This window comes from Ramularia collo-cygni, assembly GCF_900074925.1.
Source record: "Ramularia collo-cygni strain URUG2 genome assembly, contig: RCC_scaffold01, whole genome shotgun sequence".
In the NCBI taxonomy this organism is placed as follows: Eukaryota; Fungi; Ascomycota; class Dothideomycetes; order Mycosphaerellales; family Mycosphaerellaceae; genus Ramularia; species Ramularia collo-cygni.
The window spans coordinates 4,229,970-4,251,106 of record NW_019716255.1 but is presented as its reverse complement, the minus strand read 5'-3'; the positions used below and the strand labels follow the sequence as shown (position 1 = coordinate 4,251,106).

At 53.4% G+C, this 21,137-nt stretch overlaps 6 protein-coding genes; 3 read left to right on the top strand and 3 right to left on the bottom strand.

Annotated features, from left to right (window-relative positions):
- Positions 1–380: 380 nt before the first annotated feature.
- RCC_12188 (uncharacterized protein) lies at positions 381–4,136 on the top strand (the record flags this gene model as incomplete). The annotated part of the gene is made up of 1 exon (XM_023766666.1): positions 381–4,136. One exon carries the CDS (start codon positions 381–383, stop codon positions 4,134–4,136), a length of 3,756 nt encoding a protein of 1,251 aa, XP_023622434.1.
- A 242-nt stretch (positions 4,137–4,378) lies between these two features.
- Positions 4,379–6,925, top strand: RCC_01392 (uncharacterized protein; the record flags this gene model as incomplete). The annotated part of the gene is made up of 1 exon (XM_023766665.1): positions 4,379–6,925. One exon carries the CDS (start codon positions 4,379–4,381, stop codon positions 6,923–6,925), a length of 2,547 nt encoding a protein of 848 aa, XP_023622433.1.
- A 234-nt stretch (positions 6,926–7,159) lies between these two features.
- Positions 7,160–14,278, bottom strand: RCC_01391 (related to 1-phosphatidylinositol-3-phosphate 5-kinase (Fab1), putative; the record flags this gene model as incomplete). The annotated part of the gene is made up of 1 exon (XM_023766664.1): positions 7,160–14,278. The coding sequence occupies one exon, from the start codon at positions 14,276–14,278 to the stop codon at positions 7,160–7,162; it is 7,119 nt and encodes a 2,372-aa protein (XP_023622432.1).
- Positions 14,279–14,598: 320 nt separating this feature from the next.
- Positions 14,599–16,968, top strand: RCC_01390 (uncharacterized protein; the record flags this gene model as incomplete). XM_023766663.1 has 4 exons in its annotated part: positions 14,599–14,697; positions 14,760–16,718; positions 16,792–16,906; positions 16,964–16,968. The coding sequence occupies 4 exons, from the start codon at positions 14,599–14,601 to the stop codon at positions 16,966–16,968; spliced, it is 2,178 nt and encodes a 725-aa protein (XP_023622431.1).
- Positions 16,969–17,357: 389 nt separating this feature from the next.
- On the bottom strand, positions 17,358–19,101 carry RCC_01389 (probable pyruvate kinase; the record flags this gene model as incomplete). XM_023766662.1 has 3 exons in its annotated part: positions 17,358–17,691; positions 17,749–18,792; positions 18,896–19,101. The coding sequence occupies 3 exons, from the start codon at positions 19,099–19,101 to the stop codon at positions 17,358–17,360; spliced, it is 1,584 nt and encodes a 527-aa protein (XP_023622430.1).
- A 1,093-nt stretch (positions 19,102–20,194) lies between these two features.
- Positions 20,195–21,034, bottom strand: RCC_01388 (related to short chain dehydrogenase; the record flags this gene model as incomplete). XM_023766661.1 has 2 exons in its annotated part: positions 20,195–20,784; positions 20,839–21,034. 2 exons carry the CDS (start codon positions 21,032–21,034, stop codon positions 20,195–20,197), a joined length of 786 nt encoding a protein of 261 aa, XP_023622429.1.
- Positions 21,035–21,137: the final 103 nt, after the last annotated feature.

Here is a 21,137-nt window from a genome sequence, read left to right as displayed (position 1 = left end):
ACGACTTAAATCATTCAGTCTCCATCTCCAACTTTCTCAATTGGGCAGCGACAAATGATCACCAACAACAATGTCACAATAAAAAGTTCATTTGATTGTTTGTGACCGTCCGGCGCGACGCAGAGAATAAATGAGGCATCCGCCATTTTTTTTGGACGCGACCGACACTTCACGCCTCTACCTCCTTCTTCAATCTTTCTAGCGAGCCTAATCGGCATTACGCGCCTGGACTTTCAATGCATTGTGTCGCATACAGAGCTGGTTTTCCTTTCTGACGCAAACTTTTGCCTGGACTAAATGAACCGGGACTAATTGGAGCGGAACCCCGCGAGAAGATCGACCAAGCACCMCGTTCCAGTAGAATCTCTTCTTCTCACGCGATGGCGGACAAGACCGAAGCACCCCGGAAGCCAGGGAAGAAACCGGAGGTTATTGATCTTTGTGATGATAGCGATGGCGCCGGCAAATCGTCTGGGACGCCTGTGCGCAATGACGCGGCAAGCAACAAGCAAAAACGAACCATACCGGGCTTCAAGCCGAAGACTGTGCCTAGCCATACGGGAAAACACCAAACCGCGTCAAAACGAGTTGATGCCACTCCTCGAGCTGGCTCGACTAGCATCCATTCGAGCTCTCAGAATTCACAGGCGCAGCAGCAACCACGAAAATCCATTCTTCCAGCAAACAATTCAACTCTCGCTCAGAGAGCAGCAAGCCGTGGTTCCGAGGCCCACGACCCCCCAAGCAGTCACCGCGTCTCACAAACAACATCCAGTTCGAATGACAGAGCACGAAGCCCACCTGCATCTCAGGTGCAGATCAGTCGAGGAACCAGCAGTACAATGCTCTCGGGAATGAGCTCATCAAATGCCAGCCCAGGTCCAGCTGGCAAGGTTTCCTCAAAGAAGCGCCGTCATGAGCGTGATGGTGCGATTAGAGAGGCACATGCCACAAAAAAACTAAAACCTAGCCAAGGGCAGGGCCAGTCAATCAGCAAGCGCTCCGCCACGCTGTCTGGAACGTATCAGTCCTCAGGCGCGGGGAGCAATGGCAAACCTATTGTCATTCCGGACTCACCGCCACCATCAGAGGTACGTTCCATCAGACGTGAAGCTAGTCCGCGGCCGGAACGCCCAAAAACGCCAAAGCAGCCGAAGACATTGGCATCAAAAACTGCTGGAAGAGCCTCAGTAAGCTCTACCCCAAAATTACAGACCGCCGATCTTGCCCGCCCTGGAAGCAACCGACGTGAAGCTGTTGAGCACAGATCCAACCATGGGTCAAGCAGGGCAAGGAGTCCCACGATACCCGAGAGCCCGCCAGGTTCACCGCTGGAGAAGAACGCGTCGAAAACGGACACATGTCCTCGAAGCCCATCGCTACCGCTGTTCGTTCGACCATCTGATAGCACTGATAGCGAGCCCCTGAATCCCGATGTTGAAACGATTTCCAGTTTCGCCCAGCAAGCAGAGGCCATACTTGCTTCACAAACGGATGAYCCAACCGCCGATGTCACTGCATCTCGAGTGGAGACGCCCCACGACGATCGAGAAAAGCCGAGTCCCGCCTTGAACAGACAGATAACACCACACAGTGCGGTCCCATCGAATCTGGCTCCGGCTCCGAAAGACACGACCTCGCCCACAACGCAGGATCGCCCCGGCAGAATATCTTCGACTGGTAGCGCTCACGATAGACCATCTGTTTCAGCGAGCACTTCTTCAGGCCGGGTTACCCCAGCCAACCATGTCGAGCGAGTCATCACCAAGTACGCCCAAGAGCTGCGTAGCGACAATGTCTACTGGACGCGGACGCTGCTGAGGTGGGCTCGTAGCAGAGTCGAGACACCCAGGAAGAGTAGCCATACACCAACCTCTGCGTTCCGAGACTTGAAGCCACTGGAATTCGTCCAAGTATCGGAGGATGAGAGCATGAGCGATACTGCCGTGCGCTTCGCCGTAGAAAATACCAGCGGCGGCGGCAAAGGCTCTCATACTTCGTATCTAGTGCCATGCACCATGTACAAAACGTCGACTCACGGAGACGTGCCCGACTACTCGCACTTTGTTAATCTGAAACACAGCTTTCTGGCGCAGAATGTGACTGTTCTTCAGCATTGGCCATACTTCCACGACGACTTCGAGATCAAAAACGCTGTGGACTTGGATGAACAATACTATCTGGATGTCAAAGCCCGAGAACGGAAGATCAAGTGTCTCGCCCAGGCCGAAAACTATGCGGAGTATGTCGAAGATATGCTGAGTGGCATTGAGTGCACCTGGTCGGACGTCTTGCGATTCTTGCTAGATCCCAAACCAGATGTTGGCACAAATCTGGAAGCTCTCGCTGCGCTTCAGAAGAGGGATAAGTATTGTGACGAAGATTTCGTGAGAGGTGGACAGCGATGGACGACCGTGCTCTCTCAACTCCCAGCAAGCAGCGATCCTGACAGGATCGGAAGAGCTGCCCTCCTTTGCCAATATTTCAAGAAGATTGCAAAATTCCAGCTGTGGCATGTCGCCAGGAGGAGTGCGTACACCGCGAAATTGCTTGAGGAAACCGATCCGATACCCAATGCAGATGAGATCACCTGCCGCGTCTGCATGCGGTTCAATTGCCCATTCCATGGCGAGATCCACGAGGGTCCTTCTGATGAAAGTGACAGCGAGCAAGAAACTTTTGCCGCCGAGGAGGTAGTCGAGACGGACATTATAAATCCCCATCGAGTCAACTATCGATCCCGCATGGAATTCCCCCCAACAGTGGAAGCACGTGAGACGGACGCCGTCATTGATCCTAAGCGTAAGAGAGTCGAGTACTGGAACAAGCTTAACTTGAATCACTATCCGGAGGAGCGTCCAGGGCCGTTCTACCCATGCTACCATCCAGGTACCTCTTGCGACAAGACCCAATGCCCATGCTACCAGAATCGCATTCCGTGCGAGAAAAGCTGCTCTTGTGAGCCAGGTTGCAAACACAAGTGGCAGGGCTGTGACTGTAGAATGAAAGGCGCCATGATCTGCTTCGAGGATCAGAGATGCGCATGCTTTCAGTACGGCCGGGAGTGCGACGCTGATCTCTGTGGGGAWTGTGGCGTGATAGATGTCCTGGATCCAGTCCATCGCCATGACGAGACAATCTTGAAAGGCCGGTGCCACAATGCGAGCATCCAGCGTGGGGTGCCCAGACATACCATACTCGGCAAAAGTGGAATACATGGCCTGGGTCTCTACGCTTGCGAAGACATCAAGCACCACGATTTTGTGGGAGAGTACAAAGGCGAGATCATCACCGAAGAGGAGGCTGAACGCCGGGGCGCAGTCTACGAACATCAGAAGTTGAGCTACCTGTTCACGTTAAACAGGAAACAGGGGGTGGACAGCACCCTCTTCGGCAACAAGGTGCGATTCATCAACCACGCCTCTGAAAAGCAAGCCAATATCTACCCTCGAATCATCATGGTCAACACCGTTTTCCGCATCGCGCTGTACGGAGCACGGGACATCAAGGCCGGTCAGGAACTGTTCTTTGATTATGGCCCGCAATTCCCACAAGATCAGCTCGGCTTTCCAAAAAGCAAAGCCAACAAGGAGAGGAAGGCAGCTCCTCATGTCCGCAACAAAAACTTGATTGCGGAGTTCGATGAGATCGGTGAGAGCGTCGATAAGTTCGGCAACAGGCGAGCTGTAAAGACTGCTACTGCTGCTGGTGACAGGCGTGGCAAACTTGCGTCCAAGAGTTCTGGTTCTGGCCCTGGTGGTCACAGTAGCCGTGAACGAAGTCTCGTCGCTCGGAAGTCGACTGCGCTCCAGCCGCCGCCTAAACGCAGCGGTGTGCAAGCTAATAGGTCACGAAGTGATAGATCTGCAGACCATGAGCAGGCCAGGAACCCTTTCGATGACATGGACCTCGACGCTGGCCAACGTCTATCGAGCTATAACGTAGCCGATGAAGATGATCGAGCGCCCGTTCTACCCAACGACGATGACGACGAAGACTTTGATCCACGGAGTGAGCGAAGCGGCGACGATCGGGCTTTGGACGAGACCAGCTCGATTGATGGTGATGATGAGGACGAGGACGATGATGAGGTAGTTATGCATACTCGTCCGCGCAGCTCGCGTCGGCGTAGGTAGTATTCTCAAGCAGTCTGAGTGGAGTCCTTGGTCAAAGGAAATGGAACATGACTCGCTTCAATTGTATTCAATCATTTGCTCAGATCACCATGTTCAATAAAGTAATGTTTCGTGACAGTAGGTACTTGTCATTACTAGCAACCACTTTCCTCCACACGTGACTTCGCGTTAGCCCCGCGTCTGCCTAATCGAATGTCGATCTCCAAATTGTCCGAACTTCACTCCATCGACAACACCACATCATGTGGTTGCTCTCCAGCGACAGCGGGGCACTCGGCGGGAAACGACTATGGATGCGACCAGGAAGCCAGCATATCCTCGGCCGTACAAGCTCGAAGGCAGCAGGGCCCGAACGGTACCAGTTCGTGGACCATAAATCAGTATCGCGCAAACATCTCGTCCTGGTCGTTGCCGATGTATCGTCCGATGACTGCGGAGATGCATCTGTCCGGCATGCTATCACCGCGACCGATGCTTCCAAGACGGGAACTTCGATTGACGGCAGCAGTAAGCTCAAAGGGGAATCCAAAATCTTGAACGGCGATCGCCATACCATCCAGTTGGGCTCYTGGGATAAGACGTTCACGCTTGAGTGGCACTCGGTAGTACTTTCCTTCAAAGGTAGCAAAGCTACACCGATGATGGCCGAGCGCGAGAAGCTGCAATCTACAGGCATCAAGCTGATTGCGGAGTATGCTGCACTCACCACTCACGTTGTAGCCAAAGTACGCAATACGGCAGCAGGTCTACTTGGATTGGTGCAGGCGAGATGGTTGGTCGCCCCCGAATTCATCGACGCTTTAGCTGCTGCGTGTACGCCAGACGGTGTGGATGGCGGCCGAGAGCAACGCGTAAGCCCTTTGGAGCAAGACTTCGATGCCAACTGGCCCAAGGAAGAAGACTACCTCATACCGACTGCCGGTGAGCCCATCAAGCGTCCTGCAGAGTGGCTGAAGCCCGATCCGGCACGATGCGACGTTTTCAAACACTTCACCTTTCTACTGTTCTCTGTGAAGCAGCGTGATAGCCTGTCGCCAGTCATCCAGGCTGGAGGTGGCAAGGCACTTGCCTACACATTCGAGAAAGGAGTGACGACAAAAGACCAGGTTGTTGAATATGTGCAGAATGTCGCGGGCGAGAAGGACAACTCCAATTTCTCTCTTGGCCATCACGAAGGCACCGGCGGGATTGTCGTCGTTCGCGCAGAAGCCAAAGATGCGAGTCGTGATAACGATTTCATGGCGGCCATCGATACTGCATTGAATCAGCGCTCTGTCGAGCAGAACGAATTGCTCGATGTGATCCTTGAGAACAACGCCAGCGTCTTGTGCAGGCCGCTTCGTCTCAGCACCCAGACAGTTGCGCCGACTCAGATCGAAAGCCGCACCGCGGCAGCGGAAGGCGAATCCAACGATGATACAAGAACGACAAACGCCGCGCGAGATGCTCCTYGGACGCAAGAGGATACCACATCAGCTCAAACGCAGCACAGGGCCGCAGCAGAGCAAGCACAACGAGAAACTTCAACGCCGACAACTGGTGGAATGACGGCGATGCAAAGATTCAAAGCTCGCCAGGCCATCAGAGAGAAGCAATTGAAGGAAGAATTCGATTCAAGTCTCGTCGTGCGAGCAGCCTCGAATTCTCCCGAGCCGTCCATACGCGCGCCCAGCGAGGCACCCAGCACCCAGAACAGAGATCCTGACGAGTCTTCACGAATGAATTACGAGGAGACGTCGCAACGGGGGAGCCATACGCAGCAAAACGCAAGAAAACGCGCTGCTACTGCGATTGACGAGCCAGAGGAGACCCGGGAGCAAATGATGGATCGTCTGATGCCTGGCGCTGCCACTTACAAGCGACGCAAGACACAGGCGCTGAAAGATGGCGAAGTATCTCTCGCAGATACAAAGCCCAAAGTCAAGGCATCCGAGGCGGAGAATGCTGCAGCTGAGGGTGTCAAACGCAAAGGCCAGGGAAAACAGGTCGTGAAACAGGAGAAAGATCTCCAGGCCCAGATGCGAGCTCAGCGCGAAAAGGAAGACGAGGAGCGCCGCATGGATGAAGAATCGATGCGCGAGATGAGAGATGTTGATGTTGACACGATCAGGATCGACCATAATGTGGAGGTCTTTGATTTACCAGTAAGACCACCGCGAGAAGCCACGACTGCAACAGGCGAAGGCCGTGGTGATAGATGGAACCCCGCATGGAACGGTCGTCCCAACTTCAAAAAGTTCAGACCAAAGAGAGGTAGAGAGGGCAACGTAGGAGCGATCGCGGAAGTGGAGTCTCAGAGAGTCATCATTCCTCTCGAGGAGATCCCTGCACGTGGACATGGTCTTGGGGACGAGTATTGGCTTGAGCCTGTCCGTGACGGAAGCAAGAAGAAAAAGAAAAGCCAGACTCAATCGCAGTCGCAATCTCAGCGTACTCGTACCAGCGCAGCAGCAGCTGGGGATAGTGACGATGACCAAGTCAGTTTCCGGCGGCGTTTACAGCAGAGTCGCGAAGATGATGCTGAGGCGGCTCTCGCGGACGAGTTGTTCGAGGAGGCGGCTACCAGCCAGTCAACATTGGGGAGGACGCAGCCGAGCAAAATTTTGGGCACCAGTGCTGCTGCGAAGCGACCTGCTGCGTCACAGGCATCAGGAGAGCCGGCAACCAAAAAGGTCCGGCAGACTCCGGCAAGGCAGACTGCAGCACAACCCGCAGCGTCGAGGGCGGCTGTGGTGAGAATCGATGACAGTGACGAAGATGAAGACCCGTTAGCGTTCAAGCGACGATGAGCAAGGGATGGAGTGGAAGTCCAGTACCTACTAGCATAATGTGCACATGTTCGTAAGAGAAACACAATGTACAATGAGATATACCATTTATACGCCATCTCGAATCAACTTGAATCGTGAACCGCGAGAATGCTGTTATGCTATGCCCTTTCATGCAACCCCAAAACTTCATCAAGTAAAACGAAAGTCATCAATCATTCAATCCATTCATCATCCAACCCTATGCCTCGTCCCTCAATTCTCCGCCTCTGTATCCTCCGTTTCCCCCCTAGTAGTCTCATCCTTCCCCTCCTTCAACGTCCTAGGACCGGGCATCTGCGCCTGGAACTGATGCCAACAATTCGGAGCCTGCAACACATAATTCATCATACTAACCCTAAACCGATTTCTGTAATCCTTCGGACTCGTAATCGTGGGTTTATTCTTGCCCCGATCTTTGATCCAGCTCTCCAACTTCTTGTCCCAAGTATACGTTCGAATGCAATCAATAATCCCCACGACCATTTCTTTGGAAGCGTCGTCGAAACCCGCCATGAGGGAATAGTCCATGACGTTCTGTTTGCAGAGCCAGAGAGTGTCGTTGAAGATGCTAGCTTGGAGGAGTTTTCTGGAAGTTTCTCGAACGAAGAGGGGCGATTCGAAGATTGTTTCAACGAGGTTTTCGTCGAGGAGCACTTCGTCTGCTTGGCCGGTGCTTTCGATTTTGCGGTTGCGCATACTGCCTTTGAGATCGAAGCGTCGGTTGGGCGAGCGTTCGTAGAAGAGATTCTCCATTACCAGCAGGTAGTAAGAGAAATCGACGCCAGTGTTGGGATTGCGGATGTTGACCTGGAATAGGCCAAACATCTTCGCGATGACGCTGGGCACGCCGTGGAAAAGCGTATGGCTCATGAAGTTGAAGTAGTCCGGTGCGAATTTGCTGAAAGCTTTGAGTTCCACCTCCTGTAAACTTTTGATGATGAAGCGCGTGTCGAGCGTGCGTAAGAAGAGTGATTTGGTCTTGCCACCTTTCGAGTCGAAKTTGAGACAGCGTGACATGGACTCAATGAAGCGGTCGGAAACATTGCAACGCCGCCGCAGCGCGTCAAACGACTCGGCGTAGAAGATCTTGCAGGAAGCTCTGACGCTGTTGTGAGTGAAAGAGTATTTCATGTGTGTCCCCGTATCACTAAGCAGGGATGCTTCGATGTCCCACATCTGCTCCTCGGTCTTCAACGGAGCGTTCCCGAAGCTGGCCTGCGAGGTAGTGTGTGAGTGTCCATGCTTGCCCAGAGGAGCTCTGTTGGGATGGTCTCGGAATTTCTCAGCTTTCTTACGATAGTCCGCGCAAGCCAGCGACAGCGCAATGACAGACGAGGGCTCATCCTCTCGCACAATGATATCGGAATCTGCGAATACATGCTCGTCATTGCGGAGTGGATACTCAAGATTGGCCCAACCAGATGCGGATCGTTTCGACCAGAATTCGGCGAGATACTTGAACCAGACGTTCTTGCGATGCTCGGGAATAGCCAGATCAGGGCCTAATTCTGAGATGTCATGGCTAGACGGTATCGACGATGTGAGTGATCCGCCAAGGTCCAAAGCTGGATCTGAAGCAGCTCTAGTACTGCGCCTGGAGCTGCTCGGCTCGAGATCAGCCACCTCTCCTTCGGCGTCATTCTCGACAATATCTTCTCCCTTGTCCTCCTTGGCAGTCTCGACCGGATGGATGTCGCCTTCAGCCAGTGGAACATCCTCGGGCTGTGATCTGGCAACTTCATCGTCCATTGTACGACGAGCAGCTCTGTCCTTTTGGTTGTCACTTTCGCCGGCGGCCTGCTTCAATGACTTCTCGCCAACAGCATCTGTAGCATTTTCATAGACTTCCACTACAGGTCTACTGCTTGCGAGAGGGTTCGCCCGTGCCTGGCGACTTCTCAAAGCTCGCTGTCGGCGCTCTTTCATACGCTCCTTCTCGAACTCGCGAGACATTTGCTCAAAGTGATTAGCCAGTGAAGAAACGCTATTGACCTTGTCTTCTGGCTTGACGGGTACAGATCTCGGAATTAGCGACGGGGCAACTTTGCCGACTTTCGATGCAAGACGGCCAACGCCCAACCGTTCGGTCATTCGTCTTTCGGTAGGATCACCRTCGATCTGAGCGCTTGCCACGGCATCTATGCTATGATCCACGTCTCCGAGACGCGGTATGTGACCTGGCTGTGATTTCGCACGTAGAAGAGGAGGCGGAAGTGTTGGCATTGCTGGCAAAGTTGCGGGGTTTGCTTCCCCCTTTTTGCGGTCTACCAGCCTTGGGATCTTTGACTCTGGCGGCTCAGGCTCGATCCCGGCAGCACGGTTGTTTCGAATCTGTTCAATCCGCTCTAACAATCCTGAACTCAACGGCTTGGGCTGAATGGCAAAGGGCTCTTCGTTCCGATCTTCGCTAGACGGGAAGCGACCCGCTACAGGAGATCCGTCGTGAAAACCTGCAGATTCGCCAATGAGTACATCTGGAGATCGAGAGGGCACCGCGAGATCGAGATGTTTAACATCGTCACGTTCGACGGCGTCCTCAAGATCTTTGCGAGGGGTATGGGTCCTTGTAAGCGGACTAGTCGTCGTGGCTTCGGAATCGTGGCTTGTGACGTTTTTCAATGCGCCGCCCTCATCTGTCGATGCTTTGTGCTCTTCCACGACCGAGAGCAAGACATCATCGGCCTTGTCTATAAAAGCCTCGTCCTGTGTCATCCGCGGCCGACCCGGCTTCCTCTTTTCGGTCATCTCGGTACCGTCTTCGGTGTCACTGTCGCCGCTGGCAACACTACTTGGAGCTGGCTGTGACTGCTCAAACATGTTTTTCAATTGGATGCTGGCAAGCTTGCGAATATCAGTCTCTGAGGGAAAGTAATTCTGCTCGAAATTGTTGAAGGCTTCATCCCATTCCAGGGCTTTTTCGTCCATGAACCGGAGAGCGCGATTGAGAGGCAGTAGCTCGTAGTAGCGAGACTTGGCGTATTTCGCCCGCAATTTCATCAAGAGTTGATGGTGATCAGCGTTTGCTTGCTCTCTGAGGTGCTCTAGGACATCCAAAGCGGCGGCATTCTTCTTCTCGTCCAACGTGTCGATGTTGATGGAGTCCAATCGCTTCTTGATCGAATCTGTGAACGCTTTCAGGCGCTGCTCAAGCTGTATGTACTGATCGTTCTTGACAACGAGGTCCGCCTCCACCTTCCATGTCACCCTTCCCCGGGGTACCACGACGTCGTATATGTCAATCGGATCATATTGAAATCGGACTACCATGTCCTGGAAGCCAAAACACTTGAGGAACTGCTTGTGGATATCGTGCTTGCAAATTCCTGCCCGCGGGTGTAATGGGCTACTCCAGAAACTGAGCTCCAAATACTTGGCAAAGGAGTACTTCCATGTATGCTCTGACATTTCCGTAACCGTTGTTTCCTGCCTGCAAGCCCGACAGGTCGACCACATGAGAATTGTGTCAACGTATCCACGCATCTTCGAGGGTTGGCGCTGAATAGATGCGGTGAGTTGCCCGTGGCCGTGTACGTACTGGCGGAAGTGATCGCACATCTTGTTATCGCAATCCTTGCACACATTATTTGCACTGAAACAGAGGTCTTCGATGTACTGGCCTAAAGTCATATCTTCATCGTGCTCGGTCTCAACGCGATTCCAACCAGCGTAGAAGCCAAGAGTAAGGAGCTCTGGAGCGGTGCAAGGAGCGGAGTTGATACTTGATACCACGGAGCATAGCACCACTATTCGCTGATGCGAAAAGGGATCGAACGGGTTCGCCTCTCCCGAGACAAAGGACTCCCATTGTCGTTCGAGATTCTGGAAGGTGAAGGTGACCTTCTCCAGTTGAGCGTCATGAACGGCATGGAGATATTCACGGACCGCCTTGGGTTGGTCTTTCGAAGCAGGCACGTTGACCATCTCCGGTCTCACGAGCTCGAAATGCTGCATGATGGTGTTGTCATCGTGGACATCGTCGCCGTCCTCATCGGCAGCCGCGTATTGGTCMCTCAGCATGGTCAACTTGGCGAGATCGCGCTCCTGATCGCGAAGCTGGGTCAACAGATGCGGCACCATGAAGACGACAAATGGAGACGCAGAGAGGATTCGCTGGCGGGCCTCCCGTTCTAGCTGCTCGTACTTGAAGGGATATCGTGAGCTTCGGCCTCCACACATTGCAGGCAATTTTCCACCACGCAAGCCGGAGGGCGAATCTTCATCGAGCAATTCAATCTGACTTGGTGCCCTGTGCGGCATAGAGACAAATTCATCGCGCATGAGTGAATTCTCTAGCTTGAGGTTGTAGGCAACGTAGCACATGAATTCTGCGATTCTTTTGATGGAGCGCAAGGTCTTCGTATCAGATCCACGCAGCACAATTGTGCATCCAAGCTCCGGCTCGCATCCCGACAGGTAAATGTACGTCTTGCGCAGACCTTCGGAGACGTATGTCTTGACCTCGAAACTTTCGCAATGGCCGAGATGCAGCGGATCGATGCCAAGCTTGTCGACAGACTTGATCATGACAGTTCGAGTCACGCGAGCCACTGCAGCCAAGACGGACTCTTTGATATTGTAGGCCACTGTTATACCTGCTTTCTCGAGCATTTTAATAGCCAGACCCGAAACATGTTTCTGCACAAGTAATACGTGTGGCCGAAGGGCGGCAATCCGGTTGACAAGATTCTCAAGGTACTCTTGTTCTTGGGCGATCACAGGATCCAGGCTCATAAAATGAGCTTCGTGTCGGGCATATTCGATCGCAAACGTCACAATGGCAATYCGAGGATGGTTGATGGATCGAGGCATGCTCTTGAGCGCAACGTTTTTGCTGAATACAACGCCCGAGACATAACTGGTGTCGCCAGGCTTGCCACCTGGCACTTTCTTCAGCTTAATGTAGTGCCGGATGTCCATGTCGTCGCCTCGCTGAACATCCGGTTCCACGTCCTCAGTACATTGAAGAAGCACGGGCATAAGAGCCCGTTGCCATATCGAAGGGGTGGCAATGTTCGCATCATGGAGTAATTGCTCCAATAACTTTTTGACATGCTGATAACTGGCAGGGTACAGCTCGGTGTCATCTCTACCTCGATCATGTAACGCATGCAGCGCGGTGCTGCAGACCACCCTTGCGCGTGAGGGTTCCATTGGCTGTACGCCGGATATTAACTCCGTAGTATCTGCTTCAACAGTTGTCATGAGAACGTTGTTGTAGCCAAGCCTCGGCGATGATTTGTTGCCGTGTGCAGAGGCATTGCTAGTATTACGAGCTCGAGACAGCTTCGGCATAGGTTTGGAGCCATGTACAGGCGCAGCAAAGTCCTTGACACCGCGCGCGGTGGACGGAGCGTTGCCTCTGTCGCCAGCTCTTGATCTGCTTTTTCTTGTAGGCAGCATCCCTCCAAATCCAATCCTTTCACGCTCATTCAGGGAGGCCGAACGGCCATCGCTTACTGCACCCATGATACTTGGGTATTCCTCCTCATCGGAGCCGTCGTCCGAGAGAAAAGCAGCCAGATCTGGGTCGATGATGTTGTYGTTGTGGAAGGTAGGTAGCATCTGCTTCTTCTCAGGATCGCCGACCCATTCCTGATGAAATGGTCCACGCTCATCAACGCTCGATCGCAATCCGCGAGCCAGCTGATGACGAGAATGACGGCGTCGATGACTAGATGACCTCGGACGACGGGCCAACGATACCAGAGAGTGGGAGGAACTTGGCCTAGCCAGTGTAGGATGACCGTCGAATTCCAAGACCGCAGAGCGACGCTTCGCTTCGCGATTGCGCCTGGAAACTGGTATGCCTATATAGGGCGTGGTGACTTCTGCATCTGTTCTGCTGAAGGAAGCACCGTCAGTATTGGGTGTCTTGGGAATGTCTCCCTCGGAGATTGCTTGGGTTATGGGGCTGCGAATRTACTCTTCTCCGTCTTCAGAGAAGACACTCGAGTCATCGTCGCTGCCAAATATGATCGCTTCGCATGGGTTACACAGACGGACGGTCCCAGGCTGAGCAAATGGCTTGCCTGCGACCAGTGTTGTGCACTTGGAATCAAAGATCTGTCCACAAGTTCTACAGTGATGCTTACGCCGAAAGGCAGAAAACGATTGACCGCAAGCGAAGCATACTTTCGCGTTATCATCCTTCATCCAGAATTCTTTACTGAGCACTCGTCTTCTAAGTGTCGAGGATAGGTTCTGTGTCTTAGGAGGCGGCATGAGAGCGGTCCTTCTTCGCTGAAGGCCAGAATTCAAGTTCGGCGACGGGTCCAGCGCGGATCTTTTCAGAGCAAATCGCTGAGAGCTTGTTGCAGATCCGAAATCTCCGCCATCTGTGGTAGACGAAGATCTGGAAGGCTGGAAGTTTGGGAGATGTGAGGGACCAATCTTGACCATTGGTGGCCTTTGCAAGTCTTCACGAGGCAATCTCTTGCTCTTGGGCGGCAGCACGCGGTCGTGGCCACCCTCATTACTCGACAGTGCTGGCGGCCCGGGGATGAGGTTGTGGGGCTCGTCCGCATAATCAGAGTCGTCGATGGCAGACTCTAGGTCCTCGTGCACACGGTCCACTCGGACAGGTTTCTGCTGGTCGTTCCCTGAGGCTTCGTGATGAGACAGAACCCGGGCCAGAGCTTCCGTAGCACTTTCACTGCGATCATTGTCCCTGAAAGCGCTCCGGGCCTTGTCCACCATTTCACGCGAAGGCGCATCTTGCGGCGCTCGTACGGCTGGCTTCGGCTTCAGCACCTCCACTGGTCGCTCATGCAATTCGTCAGCTCCGAATGAAGGTATTGGCCTTCCATCCGCGGTATGTAGCTTTGGTGTTCCTTTACTGCTTTCAATCGATTCACTTGCAATGCTGCGTATGGCTGGTGATACTGGTACGCTAAGGGCCGAAGCAGAGTCTCCAGCAGGACGTTTGACAGCCAATCCTGCACTGGAACGTGATGCTGCCGGCGACGATGGTTGGATCGAGTCGATGTCGATGGAGTTCCTCGAGGCTTGGCTCAATGGACGCCTCTTGATCTCTCTTATAGATGTCGCGCCGCCCACGGACTGTCGAAGGCGATTGTAGAGGCCACTGACGCCATTGCTAACAATCTCTTTTGCGCCGCTGCGCCCTCCCTCGCCATCGAAATCGTGGAATGAGGTCAGCGTCTCGGAGCGGGAGGCGGAGGTGTGTATATCATCCAAGGCCTGTGATCGCACATCCTTGTCTACTGTTCCTGCGCGCGAGGAGATTGAAGCCAGCGAGCCTCTACGAGATCTGCCGCTCAAGAACGGCAGGAAGTTGGTCGAGGCCGGAGATCCGCTTTCGTGGGGAGCCATATCGGACGGCTATGCAGTGGGAGAGAGGAGAATGGCATGTCGGTGGGGKTCCAACTCTTTCGTCCAACCTACTCATTCATCTCTACTAATGTTTTGTTCATCAAATCTCTGCTGCGATGCTGTCTACTAAGGTAAGGTAGGTACAGGTAGCTGAGTGGTGTGAGCTTGTGATGGCACTTTCTCGGCAGTCGCGTCCACCACTTCGCCGACGACGTGTGTGAAGCGACTTCTTCCTCCCAGTCTTTCACAACCACAACAATCCATATATCACACCTGATGTACGGGCATGTGCTGCTATCCACGACATTCCGGCTAATGTCATGTCCGCGCAGTCACTTAGCCCGTGGCTAGCAGACTTTATTCAAGAAGAAATCAATCAAGTTCTTGCGTGGCAGGATAATTTGAAGAACGGCATCAAGGTATGTACTGAAGAGGGCCAAGCTTATTCGCCTCTGATCGCACATCTGACAACATTCAAAAGGTTGAAAATGACCATCTAGAGAACTTCCCATACAAACATGATGGCAGCAATTTCAGGAGTTTCATTTCGCAACCTGCCCCTGGCAAGAGTGAAGTGCAACTGATCGAAGTTCTCAGCTCACCCGATGCTACGGGGGTCAAGGTAGTGGTTTCTGATGGCCACACGCAATTGAAAGCCCGATTGTTGGGCAGTGCAGTCGACATATTGGAAGCTGAATTGGATGAGAAACTTGGGAAGGATACGACGAATGATGTCTTTCGTCTCAAGCGATTTGTGGTTGTCTTTACTGCGGTTGGATCCGAGACCGAGTGGATACAATTGACCATTGAAGATATCGAATATCTCTACCACAGGCGTAGAAACCTGGGTCAACCGACGCCTGTTGAACAGGACAGCAACATCCGGCCCTTGATCACGGAGAACGTAACCTCATTACTCTTGTCCAGGGCAGAGGCCGAAGCCGAAGAGATTGAAGAAGACTTGTTGTCACAGGAGTTGCAAGATGACTCTGCGTCGGTCGCAATTCCTCAAAGTTCGCCCCCACAGTTGCCAGTGTCTCAGCCGCCACAAGACAATGCAGACGGGGATTCAGCTCGCAAGAGGCGAAAACCTCAGCACACTCTCGACGGGGATGGTTTCGAATTCCAGACTGGTGTGAATCTTGAAGGCCCTGTCAAAGCTCAGCGGAGAAAGGAAGTCGACCTCCTTAGCCTGATGCGTAAGGATCAACCCCGGCCTGAAATAGTGGCAGAGACGCCAGTCAAGCCTTCTGGTCAGAATGGGGACATTCGTGGAAAGGGAGTATTCGCCGAGAGGGCCGACAATGAATCGCAATCAGTGGCATGCTCGCCGGAATCAATGGAACTCGATGTCAGTCCTCCGCGACCAGTAGCTTCGCATCAAACCCGTGGACAGTCTCAGGCTCCACGATCTGGCGCCTCGCAAGCCGATGCTCCTCACTCTAATCAGCGCTCCGAAGTCTTGCAGACCGGGTCTCTGCGGCCAAGCATTTCGCGACTCAGCCCTGAGCGACATGGCTACCCGCGGCCTCCCAGTCCCGTGGCTGTCAAGAAACCAAGCCAACCCAAGGTTACGCGCTCCACCCAGGCCAAATCCCGCGTTCCATATGGACGCCGCAAAATACCCTCAAACCAACGAGCGCTACTTGACAAGGAGACATCATGGCTCCCCTCTCTTCCAGGTCGCCGCTTCCCAAAGCCAAATATTCCCATCGAGCTGCTCACGAAGTGGAATGAAGACATATCTCCATCACAAAACTCAGTTCCAGCTTCTGGCTGTGAGCAAGCGACCCCGAACCGAGAGTCGCGCTCGTCAGGTGCTACCAAAGGCGGCGTTCCCCAACAGGAAGAATCCTCATCAGAATCATCCTCCGAGTCCAGCGATGGTGCCGATAAAGAGGTCTCGGAATCGGAATGGCCCGCCAGTTCGCCGCAAGCTCCTCCACAACCTCGTCCAGATCTTCCTCCGGACAGCTCCCTCGGCGATGGGGATTTGTTCGTCGAACCGCCCAGACCTTTGGAGCGTCACAAGCCTACTCAAAGAGCGATGGCCCGTCCGCAGGCAACGCCGCGTCACCCGCTACCCAATCGACCCGCGGGACCACTACCAGAACATKGTGATGCAGTTCGAAGCCAGCATCATTCTCCATCCATGATACCATTTCAGCGTGTGCAACCTCAGGAACAACCCTCTCTCCGACTGCAACAATATTCAAGAGAACCATCAGATGTATCTAGTCCGGCCGACGGGAGGAACGACGCTGCGAGGTCAGGATCATCCACCTTTAACCGCGATTCCATGTCACCTGGCGCGCAACAAAGCGAACCCCGTGCTAGCAGTAGTTCGTCGGCCCACAGGAACAACGCACAAACTTCCGCTTCAGCCAGGTCCAGCTTCTCCACAACACTCCCTGGCCTGAATCTCTCGAAACAACCAGTGGTAGGTCGCCACGAGACTCCAACCCGCTCCTCACAACCAAGCTCCACCAGACCAAATGGCACATCTCATCCAGGAGAACATCCATCCCGCACATCCCATACCACGCCTCGCGGCCCCTTGCCTCCTAGAGAATTCGGTCGACAATCAAAAAGAGCATGGCAGGAAGGTTATCGTAAGCAGGAAGAAAGGTGACAACACCTCACCTCGAGTCTCCCCTTTCGCTTACTGACGGATCACTTTAAAAGGCTGAAAGCTCAAAGAGAACTGGAACTTGCGAACGAAATGATGCGGGAATTTGTGTCCTCGTTCATCAATATCAGACCCGGGGGTGCCTTTGCAACCACAGACGTTGCTCCACTACAACGGAGTCATCTTGTGGATGTACTAGCTTGGAAGAGATGAAAACATTTGAACGATTGGAGAGAGAAACTTCGCTTGGTATCATTGATGCACATCCCGCTAACGCGCCCGAGAAACACCATCCATCTATCAACGTTTTTGAGCCCATAATTTGCAGGCTTCGTGCCCGTCATCGCCCGATCATAGGGCGAGGCCGGTACAACATACTCTCATCATCCACGCTGTACATGAAACGCATGTGACCATTCGTAATCGCATCATCAGGTCAGAAAACCACATTTAAGCGTCCTGGTCAAGACCCAGATCGTCTTGAGCGGGTACCACACGGATGGTGTTGGTGTGACCCATACCTCCACGCCATCCCTGCACACATATGACGCTCTCGCCCTGCTTGAGAACTCCCAAGCGAATGGCGTTGTTGATACCCCACTTGAGGCGGTTGTCGACATCCTCCTGCCATGGGGTGGTCTTGAAGTCGGGCTTCTCCTGGTCGTAGTGGAATGGGTAGACACCGCGGTACAGGTGGGAGTAGCGCGAGGCGCTGGCGTTGCGGGTGACCATGATAATGGGGCAGACGGGGCGATACTTGGAGATCAGACGTGCGGTGTTACCCCTGTAATTTTGATGTCAGTGAGCGATGAGGTGGGCATGTTTGTCGGTGCAAACTTACGAAGTCGTCAGTACAAGGATGGCGCCGGCGTTCTGCTCGAGCGAAGCGGAGACGGCGGCCATGGCGCAGTTCTCGGTGGTTGCGACTGGTCGGGATGCAAGCTGCTTCAGCTCGTCGAATGCGTTGATGTACGGAATGGCTATCTCCGCCAGCAAGCAGGTCTCGTGCATCATGCTCACAGACTCCTTGGGGTAGTTGCCCTTGGCAGTCTCGCCTGAAAGCATGACACAGTCTGCACCGTCCAGAACGGCGTTGCCAACATCGCTGACCTCTGCGCGGGTCGGGCGCGGGTTGTAGGTCATGCTCTCCAACATCTGTGTGGCGCAAATGACGGGCTTCCCGGCAATGTTGCACTTGGTGATCATCATCTTCTGGGCGATGAAGACCTGAGCTGGTGGGATTTCGATACCCAAGTCACCACGAGCAACCATGACACCGTCAGTTTCCTTGAGGATCTCGTCAAAGTTGTTGACACCCTGCTGATTCTCGATCTTGGCGATGATCTGAATGTCCTTGCCGTCCTCGCCCAACACCTTGCGGATGGCGAGAATGTCCTCCCGGCGGCGGATGAAGCTAGCAAAGACCATGTCGACGCCGTTCTTCACACCGAATCGCAAATCAGCCTGGTCCTTTTCGGACAGAGCAGGAAGATCGACATCGGTCATGGGAAGGTTGACACCCTTCTTGCTGCTGATCTTGCCGTTGTTGATGGTCTTGCAGCGGATGGTCTTGTCGTCGACGACGTCGAGCACCTCGAATGCGAGGACACCGTCGTCGACGTAGATGATGCGACCCTTCTCAATCACCTTGGTGATGTTCTTGTAATCGACATACATGTTTTGAGCGTCGCTGGCGGTGGCATACTTGTCGTCGGTTGTGATGTTGATCTCGGTGCCTGCGGAAATTGGAATGTCCTCATCGCCAACAGTGTTTCCGGTGCGAATCTCAGGGCCCTTGGTGTCAAGAGCAATGGCGACGGGGCGACCTTCCTGTGTCTTTTCGGCTTCGCGTGCGTTGTCGATGACAGACTGGTGGTACTCATAGCTAGAAGCAACGTACAGGTCAGCGTGTTTTCGGAAATTCYCATCTCCAGTAGAGAGGGTCGTAGACGAGCCCAAGACTCTCCACTTTCAGGGCGTTTACGTACGATCCGTGGCTGAAGTTCATGCGGACGACGTTCAGACCGGCGCGACGCAGCATATTGATCTTCTCCGGTGAGTTGGTCTTGGGTCCGATAGTGCAGATGATACTCGTGCGGCGGAACTGAGTCGGCGGGTGGTATTCTGTGTTGAGCGACGCGAGCCATTGGATACGCGTGCGGCYATATTCCTGGTGTACGAGAGAGTCGCCCATGATGAAGAGAATCTGCGAGAGAGGTGTGAGTGAGTGGTTCTTTCCAAAAGAGCGTCGACCGTGATGTTGTTGTTTGGTGCAGGGCGGTGGAGATCGGCTTCTTTTTTTGTAGAGCTGAGCACCAGCTGACGAAGTGGGGGGTTTCAAGGGAAAGCGTTGAACACGCACGATACGGCGGACGCTAGTATAATCTTCTTTTCGATAACAAAAAACCCCCGCTGGCGCCGCAAGAACGTCCAACAATTGACACGGCGTGCTGAATCGATTGGTATCCCCCAGTTTTCCACTTCGCTGCTGGCTCTGCTGGCTTCTGCAGTCGCAATGCCTTAGGTTCTGCTCTTCATCTCAGCCCRTCACCTCACCACGTCGATTCCTCCCGAACTGTCAAACATCCGAACGCCGCAGCCCGCCGGGGGATTAGACCAAGATCAAGGTTCACGGCACGTGCTTTCTCAGGGCACGTAATTCAAAGAGCTAAAATCTGGGAGAAGCTGGTTGGTTTTGAACAATGATAATCTCGCCGAGTTCCACGCCGTGCTTGCAATCTCATCATCATCTTCTTCCTCTTCTTTTTCTTCACCAGACGCCTCAGAACCCGCACAGCAGCATTGACAACAGAACCGCAGCTGCTCAGTCACATATCACGCCCACCGAAGTATGATCTAAGACGAGAGATGCGAGCCCCGAAACATCGAGTCAGACATCGACTGACTCGAAGGAGCAGGGCGGTCAGACTCGCGTTTTGTAGTCGGAGGAATGGTCATCTAGAGACATGATGTACTCGGGCGATCATTCACCCCGCAGCCAGGAAGAATAAAAATATACTCCTAGAGCCAAGATTTATGGAGGTTTCAACCCTTCCACTCCTTGTTGAACAATCCCGCTGCTGAGGAGAGTTCCGCTGCCCTGTCAGTTGATCGTTGCATCGAGAGAACGCCTTGCACATTGTTCAAGGAGATTATCGATTACTCGCGACAATCCTCTCCATGCAATGGTCCTATTGTATAAGCTCCGAAACTAGGAGCGTCGCATTCCGACGGACAATGCTAACGTGGCCGCTCACGAACATGCCTCATCATACCAACACGCAATCTCAAGGCGGCACTTCATCACCCTTCCAGTCCCAACACTTGCCCCGATGGTCCAATGTCCGGCTGTTGATAACCTCGAGCAACTTCTCGGCCGCGTACTCTGTTGAGAACAATTTATCTTTCTTCACACTATTCCAAAACTCCTCGCTCAAGGCCGTCTTGACCGTACCAGGATGCATGCTGATGCTCATAGCATTGTTCCCGGAGTTCGTCTTGAGGAAGTTATCAAAAGTTTTGGTGACCTGATTTACCGCCGCTTTCGACGATCTATAGCTATACCAGCCGCCAAGAGCATTGTCTGTGATCGATCCCACTCGAGCACTCATGTTTGTCCATRCTGCATGCTCTGGGAGACCATCCAACTTTTCCAATTTTGTAGCCTTGCGAGGCAGGAAAGCCGAGAAGTGCTTGAGGAGCATCATCGGACCCAGCGTGTTCGTGCGAAAGGTCAGGAGGGCGTTGTCATATTCGATTTGCGAGGGTGACTTCTCGGGGAAGAGAATGCCCGGGATGCTCAAGGAGAGGTGTAGATATGAATCTTTCTCAAGGACGCTAGACACTTGCTGGGCAGCATCGGCTATTGTCTGTTCGTCTGCTGAGGTTAGCATTGCACGAGACAGTTGATTAGAACATCAACATAGCTCACCCAGAAAGTCCAGCTTGATAAGATGCAGACGTTCCTCCCTGACATCTTTGAGTCCGGAGAGGATGTTCTCTTTGGCCTGATCAAGGTCTTTTCGCGCTGTAGCTACAATCGGCACCGATGTGGTCTGTAGCAATCGACGAGCAAGCTCAAGGCCAATGCCTCGCGAGGCGGGAGTCACGAGAGCCCACGGTTGCATTGTGGGCTTGTATGTGAAGAGTGCAGGTGGGACGAGACATGTTGGCGGAATGATGTACTCGCATTGGAGAGCGCGTCAACGACATCATCCCTCCCATCCCTTT